At 38.6% G+C, this 8,554-nt stretch overlaps 1 protein-coding gene across 1 annotated transcript; it reads left to right on the top strand.

Annotated features, from left to right (window-relative positions):
* Nucleotides 1–1,674: 1,674 nt before the first annotated feature.
* LOC146160228 (uncharacterized) lies at nucleotides 1,675–4,089 on the top strand. The gene has a single exon (XM_083384904.1). It carries the CDS (start codon nucleotides 1,675–1,677, stop codon nucleotides 4,087–4,089), a length of 2,415 nt encoding a protein of 804 aa, XP_083241030.1.
* Nucleotides 4,090–8,554: the final 4,465 nt, after the last annotated feature.

The following is an 8,554-nucleotide window of genomic DNA, read 5'->3' as shown; positions in this document are numbered from 1 at the left end:
GCCGGCAGAATTAACCACCCAAGGCCTAGTTTATCGCATTAGGTTCAGCACGAACTTTGTTTTTGCTTTAAATAGTTGTGTATCTCTGTTTTGTTTTTCTTGGTCATTTTTACAGTGGATTGTCATTTTGAAATGACAAAATATCCACTAAGCATTTTGTTTTGTTTTGCCTAAACCCGCAAATATAACTGATTTGCGTTCAAACAGTAGTCAGCAATAAAAAACATGTGAGTGTTATGTGTTACATCGCAAATCTACATTTTTGTAAACTGTTCCCCTTTCCGTGTAATTTAAATGGTTAAAAACACCGCCTCATGCGGTCACGATGTCGCCTCGTTTTTTTGTTGGAAACGTAGCCGTTTTGTTTGCTGAGTTTTTAAGCTGCTAATGTTTTATTGTTAATGCTTTTGCAGAAGTAATTTAAAACCTAAATTTGACCTAACTGTATGAAGTTGAGTCTGGCAAAGAAGCAAATTTCCAGCATCTGGTGGAATTTGTTGAAGAAGAATCCGAGGTTGCCAATACTGTTTTTGGAAAGCTGTTGGTTCCTCGCAAAAGAGAAGAAAAGAAGCAGACAGAAAGACAAACGAAAAAGAGCTCTGTTCACATCGTTGTAACAAAGGTGAACAGAGCGCCAACCCAGCCCGTTTTTGTTAGGCCAGTACCAAGATGCTTGTTTTGCAGTCAAGGACATTTATTTGTTGTTGAGCCGGCTGGCTACGTGAAAAGAATCTGTGCTTTAATTGTTTACAGAGTGGGCACATTGCAAGACTCTGTAGAGAAGCTGTTACATGTACTGTTTAAGGCTGTGGAAGAAGGCATCATGCACTGCTGCATTTGCCTCCGAAAAGCATTCCTGTCTCAAGAAGTCCTGAAGCAAGAGAAAGGCACCCACCTGAAAATGATGTGCCTTCGACATCCAAAGTGAGTTGTAACAGAGTAAAGGACGGACACAGCGCCTATACAAGTGTTGTCCCTGTCAGGTTTCTCGCCAATGGCAAGGAAGTGGAGTCCTATGCTTTCCTTGATATTGGTTCAGATTCAACGTTTTGCCATACCAAGCTGATACAGATGCTTGGCTTATCTGGAAAACAAAAACGAGTACAAATGGATACACTTGGCAGAAGACCAAAGATACTAAAAGGAATTGGAGTTGATTTACAAGTTGTGTCCATGGATGGAAAGGAAGTCATTGATATAGAAGACGCAATGTCAGTGGACCATATTCCAGTTTGTCCATACACCTATCCTACTGAAGAGCAATTACAGCATTTACCTCATTTAAAGGGACTGGATATGCCAAGAGTTGATAGCCAGGAAATAATGTTGTTAATTGGCACAGATACGCCATATGCTCACCGAACCTTAGAAATTAGAACTGGAAGAAAGAAGGAGCCATTTGCAGCTCGAACACCTCTAGGTTGGTCTCTGATCGGTCCTTCTCCAGACAAGGGATGCATTAAAGCAAACCGAATTCAGACAGTGGAGCTTGATCACCAAATACAAAGATCGTGGTATCAAGATTTTCAAAAGGAACCTGGAGAACTAGAAATCCCAACTTCCAAGGACAGAGAAGTTTTAAAGTTGATGAAGGAAGATTCCAGCATGTCAATGGACACTACTACCTTCCTCTACCATGGAGGCCAGGCATGAAGGAACTAGAGAGTTTTTATTATGGCAGAAAGAAGACTGCAGTATTTAAAGAAGCGCCTGCAAAGAGACGAAGCGCTTCGCAATAACTATGTGGATAAAATCAAAGAGTATATTGAAAAGGGCTATGCCCGCGAAGTGCCGTCCCACGAGCCTGTCACAGGACAGGAGTGGTATTTTCCTCACCACCCATTTTACCATCCACAGAAGCCGGGCAAAGTCAGAATTGTATTTGACTGCGCGGCGAAGTACAAGGGCCTGTCTTTAAACGATGCCCTCATGCAACGCCCTGATCCCGTTAATAGTTTGATTAGTGTTTTGACCCGATTCCGCCAAAATCCGATTGCGATTGTCGGTGATGTGGAAGCGATGTTCCACCAAGTTCGAGTCAAAGAGAGCGATGCCAATTCGCTTAGGTTTTTATGGTGGCCAGAAGGCAACATGGAAAGAAGACCCACTGTTCACCAAATGTTAGTTCATATTTTCGGAGCCACATGGTCTCCATGCTGTGCCACATTTTGCATAAAGCACACAGCCGACATGTTCGGACACGAGTTCGACAAGCATGTGTCTGACATAGTGAAAAACAATTTCTACGTAGATGATTGTTTAGCATCTGCTTCCACAGAAAAGGAAGCCATAAGCACTATATCCCAACTGAGTCAGTTGTTACAAAAAGGTGGGTTCCATCTAACAAAGTGGATTTCAAACAGTCAACCAGTTTTGGATGCCATACCTGAAACAGAAAGGGCAAAGTCAATGAAGGAAATATTTCCACAGGAGGGAATTCAAGAGCGTGTGCTTGGTGTGTTCTGGGATGTTTTTCGAGACACATTTGGATTTCGTACAAAGGAAACTAAAGAGGAAACTACGCTTACCAGAAGGAAAATGCTATCAATCATCAATTCGCTGTATTACCCACTTGGTTTTGCAGCACCTGTTATTCTTGTCGCCAAGAAAATCCAGCAAGAGGTCATTCAGATGAAACTAGGCTGGGATGATGCAATCCCAACGCCTCTCTTAGTAAAGTGGAAGGAATGGTGTTGTCAACTTCCAGAGCTAAAACACCTGACATTGCCAAGGTGCTTTACTCCACCCAATTTCGGCAAAGTGATAAACCGTCAAATACATTACTTCTGCGACGCATCTGTTAACGGCTATGGTTTTGTTGCTTATCTTCGTCAAGAAAATGATGCTCATGATGTTTATTGTTCATTTTTGTGTGGAAAAGCCAAGGTCACGCCACCAAAGAGTGAAAGCATTCCAAGGTTGGAACTTGTTGCAGCTGTTCTTGCAATCAAGGCTGACAAGTGGTTAAGAAACAATTTGGATGTCTCTGAGTGTGAATCTGTTTTCTGGACAGACTCAAACGCTGTTTTATTCAGCATTCGCAATGAGCGAAAGCGATTTTCAACTTTTGTGGCAAATCGATTGTCAAAAATTCACCAGCAAACTACTCCATTTCAATGGAGGCACGTGAGGACTAAGCTAAACCCTGCTGATGAAGCATCACGTGGGGTCACCGTGAAGAGGTTGCTAGGATCCAGTACATGGCTAAAAGGTCCAGCATTTTTATGGAAAAGCAAAGAGTTTTGGCCATGCACTTCTAGCTCAGAAGAAAAGATACCGGACGAATTCAAGCCCATAGAAGCAAAAACGTCAATGGCAACCTGCTGCGGTTCTATAACGCCATTGGAAACCTTTGTTCAAAGATATTCATCTCTGAATCGCCTAAAAAGGGCAGTAGCGTGGCTGTTGCGCTACAAACGTTTCCTACGTTTCAAGAAAGGAGGAGTTTCACAAGAAAGACTTACAGTTCAAGAGATTAATGAAGCAGAGTTGGAAATTGTGAAGTTTGTTCAACGCTCCGTTTTTCCAGCTGCATTCAAGGCACTATCAGAGTCAAATTCAAACGCTGATAGGCAGACTCGTCGTTGTCTTAAGAAGTGCGACCAAACGAAGTGTTTAAATAAACTGAATCCCCTACTAATGAATGGTGTCATAAGACTTGGAGGAAGATTGGACAATGCACCTATACCATTTGAGTCCAAGCATCCGATTATTCTGCCCAGCTACCATCACCTTACGAAGTTGATAATAACCTATTATCACAAAGAAGCAGGTCATTCCGGAACTGCGCACACCTGGACGTTAATCCGCCAAAAGTATTGGATTATTAAAGGCGGTGCCGCAGTTCGGAGCACTCTGGCCCATTGCATACTATGTCGCAAGCGCAATGCGCCGCGCGGCCAGCAACTGATGGCAGATCTACCCGTGGCTCGTTTAAAGAACAGCGAACCACCGTTTGCGCACACTGGAATTGATTATTTTGGCCCGTTTATTGTAAAACGTGGCCGCAGCGATGTGAAAAGATACGGCTGCATTTTCACTTGTATGACTATGCGCGCAGTGCACATTGAAATCGCTGAGGATTTATAGGGTGCAAACCACCAACAGGACTCAAAACCAAAACGTGCACATTGTTGCGACATGTGAACGGTTCGGTGCACATTGTGCGTACGTTGTGCACTTGCGATATGTACGCGAACCAAAACGCGCACATTGTGCTCACAATGTGCACTTGTGATATGTGGTGATAAAGTGCACATTGTGCACTATCGCTCAATGTGCAACATACAATGTATCAGTGAACGTTATACAGTAAAAGAATTAACTTCATATTAAACGATTTTTCCGATGATGTTTATTGTATTGAGAAGATCAAGTAATGCATGTTATCTTTCGTGCAATTCTTTTTATTGTTATATATTTTTTAATTGAGTCCCAATTCTATAGATTTCCGATTATGTGGGATAAATTTACTCAAAAAATAAGTTAACAACTAGAGATAACTGAACCTGCAAATTTAGCCGTAAAACCTGTAAAAATATTTTTAATTTTTTATCTGCTCTGCTTATGTGGTCATGGTTATGACGTCATTGGGTATCGGATTGTGATACTATTTGTCCACGATATTGGTTATCGGAATAAAATGTTAAGTTTTGTGCACCCCTACCCAATATGTTGATAGGACCTTTTAAACGTAAGGCAAACTTCTTTTTCGACCTTTTAAACGTAAGGCAAACTTTCTTTATGTAAAGATTTATGTTGAACCATTTTTAATCTAATCCAAGTGCAATATTGCATTTTAATTTTGTTGACTAAGAAAAACAATTTGTTAGAATTAGTTGAACATTGAATAGCTATACGTCAGCCTAGATTGTTTGTTTTTTAAATGACCAATGCTGACTCCTATAAACAACTTTCGTAATTAGTGGCTCGATCGACCTCTCTGATTCACTGCATTTAAAAAAATACGAGCATTTTTCTTTATTATGAAATACATTTAAAATGACTGATTGTACAACGTTAAGTCAGGCCATAATTCCGTAAGTTTAAAAAACTTGAACACAAAAGTTTATTTTACAAAACCAGAACATTTTAAGTAACGGCACGCATATAGGACAAAAACAATTAAGGGAACACATAGTACTCACTACAGGGCGAAAACCAATCGTAAGATAAAAAGTTAGAAATGGTCGAATAGAAAATTATTAAACGGAAAGCGCAACCTAAACTGCAGCAGCAATATTTGCGAAATACTTTAGGCAAGACTATAAACGAAATACTATCGATAGATAGGTAATATGAAAATGCGACAGAAAAAAATAACTATAACCTCAAATGACAAAGGAAAATGGAATTATAGTAGCCTAAAAATCAATTAAAGATGAACAAAAAATGAAAAGCTATCGAAATAAAATCATTAAAGATCAATTACACTGAAGGGAAATTAAAGACGAACGTAGAAAAATGCTACAGAAACATAAAAAGCTATGTAATGTTAGATTACAGAGAAAAAAATAATTACTAAGAATAAATGGAAAGCCATACATTTATGCATCATCCAAAAAGATAAAGAATAAAACACACACTAGACAACGTTTCCAGCTTTCGTTTGCAATAGCGTGAAAACTTTGCTGCAAAACTGCACAGCTCTGCACCTGAATGCATTCATTTTCCTTTTCGCCAAAAACTTCGAGCAACCAATGCTCGTTTAACAGCCCTGCAGGTGACATTATCTGACGTGGCATGCCATAACATTGCGATTTTACATTCAAATATTGCTTTTCGTGTTTGTAAATATATATTGCAGAATTTCACATACAATTTTAAGTAACAAAAAATCTGGCGAGAATTGCGCGGTCCTTATCCACGGAGACCGTTTTTTTTTCAATTGTAAATCTTCTGGTAAGATAGCAAGTACAAATCCTACATCTGACTGTCTGTCTGTTTTTAAGTTCGATAATAATCGACTGCCGGACAAATAGCGCCTTACCATCACAAGCGGTGGAAAAAGTGATCACGGAAAACAAAGGGTGGAATTCATAAACTCGGATCATGGATCAGTTTACCTTGATCCGGGATCAATATTTCAGTTTTCATTCCACAAACTCGGATCAAACTTGATCCGAGATCAAAATGCGTCATTTTGATCCATGATTTTGATCCGAGAAAATAGGTGGTTCAGCCATTTAGAAAAGTCATTTTTGTTGAGTTTTTCTATTAATGATTATAATTTTTTTAATAAATACCACGCTATACATCTACTTTACATCCTGTGGGGCATGATTACGATTTCGCTAATATTTTTACCATAAACTTTATCCTCGGTGGTTGCGATACCATAACTTTATCCTCGGTGGTTGCGATGATCGCTGTTCTGAGTCATTGTAAAAGTACAGTATATGCTGAAAAGAAAGGTTTCGTTGCCTTCTATAACTGGCCAACTAATTACCAGTTATAATTGCGACGATCTTTCTTTACAATCTGGCTAAGCCTAAAGATGAAATACAAGAAAAATTACCACTAGGACCACCATCCATTAAGGAAGAAATGACAGTCGTTGTTGAAGGAGAGGGCGGGCAGCCGGGCACATTGCTGGAGATCGCTATCGCCAGCAGATTGTGCAAAACTCATTTTCAGAAAACGTTTTTTTAAAACAGCAAGAGTAGAACAAAAATGCTATAACTAGTACCGGTATTCAGATAAAGATTTGCGAATCAGTAATATTTTCATTTCATGTCATTGTCTTTTTATTCGTGTTATTGTCTTTACCACTCGTGCTGTTCTTTTTTCCATTTATGTTGTTGTCTTCTGTCATTTATTTTGTCAACCAATAGTTACTTTTTGTTGTGAATTAAAAATATATTATTTACGGTTGTTTTGTTGTTTTATTACACAGCTCCAATAAATATTTCCCAGAAACATTTCTGCTTGTTAAATTGTTGAGGCCCCACTTGCCCTCAGGTTCTTCCACAGCTGCCACAAATGCTTGGCATCTCGCATTTGCTGTGTTGTTATGCAATTATATAATTTTGACAACTCAATCCGAAACCATGCTCAACCGCGTTTTTACGGACGCTAGAGACCGCGTCTGTCTTTTTGTTTTCTATGGTATTCACATACCCACCTTGCTTAATTAGGCCGATTAAACAATTTTTGCCAAAATTATTTGTTTTTATTCATTTTAAAAGCCTACTAAATTACTTTATCTTTGACTTGTATTGCCGTGTGCAGACGACTTTTAGCTGTCAATATAACCTCGACAACTACTTTTGAAACCACCCGACCGTGAAATTTAAGTTATAAAACATCGCTGTAGCGAAAATGCATCACGAAACTGATCCAGGCTCAGTTGATCCGAGTTTGTGGAATAAACCCAGCTCAGGATTGTAAATCTCGGATCAATTGATCCAGGATCATGGATCAAACCTGATCCGAGTTTATGAATTCGACCCAAAGTGTGCACCTTTTCAGGGTTGCCAGTTAGGATTTTTTAAAGCCAAATTTAAAAATTTAGGATTTTTAGGCTTTTTTCGTTTTTTTTCAAAAATGTCATGAGTGTTATGTTAACAAGATATCAAACTAACGCAAAAAGAGAAAAAAAAATCCAAAAAAATTCCAAAAAGAGAAGAATTGTCAAGAAAAATCTACAAAAAGAGAAAAAAATTGTCAAGAAAAATTTACAAAAAAAGAAAAAAATTAAGAAAATTTGCCACAAAAAGAGAATTTCAATGTATCAGCATGACATTTTTTATTGCATTTTTTATTTATTTAAGGAAAAACATAGACTTGTTAGAGTTTGTAGTAGATTTGGCTTTTTTTGGCCTTTTTTTCAGGGAGTCGAACCGGAACCGAACCGGAACTTTATGAACCGGTTTTGGGTCAATTTTTTCCGAACCGTAACCGAACCTGAACCGTTTTTCATAGGATTTTAAGGAGCCGAACCGGAACTGAACCGAATAATTTGAAAGTACCTGAACCTTAACCGAACCCGAACCTGTAAACAAAAGCGGTTCGCTCCAGCATGACGTCACAACTTCTATTTTAGAGAGTCAAGTTACGCCATGTTCGAAATTTTATGAAAAAAAATATAAATATTGAATGAAAAAATTGTTGATTGTTGATTTTTTAGATATTTAAATAATGAGTTGCTGTTTTTTTTAATAAGTCACGTAACTTAGTTTAAATGACTTCCAATTCAAAGATTATTCTCTACATTTATCGACCCACATTTTGAAATTTAACGCAAATTATATTGTATCTGAACCGGAACTTTATAAACCGGTTTTGAAATAACGATGGTTGAACCGCAGCTGAACCGGAACTTTTAAATTCCTCCGAACCGAAACCGGAACTGAACCGGATTCCGAAAAAATCCTTGAACCCGAACCGAACCTGAACCGGAAAAGTCAAACGGTTCGACTCCCTGCTTTTTTTAGAGTAATTTCGGCTTTTTTTATTTTTGTCTATTTGGCAACCCTGCACCTTTTTAGTAAATTTCGGCGCACATGCACATTAGATGCAGATTTAGTTCACATTTGGTGCAAATATCGCAAGT

The sequence above is a fragment of the Ascidiella aspersa genome, chromosome 3 (assembly GCF_963924565.1).
Source record: "Ascidiella aspersa chromosome 3, kaAscAspe10.2, whole genome shotgun sequence".
Taxonomy (NCBI): Eukaryota; Metazoa; Chordata; class Ascidiacea; order Phlebobranchia; family Ascidiidae; genus Ascidiella; species Ascidiella aspersa.
This window is presented reverse-complemented; position numbering and strand designations above follow the sequence as displayed.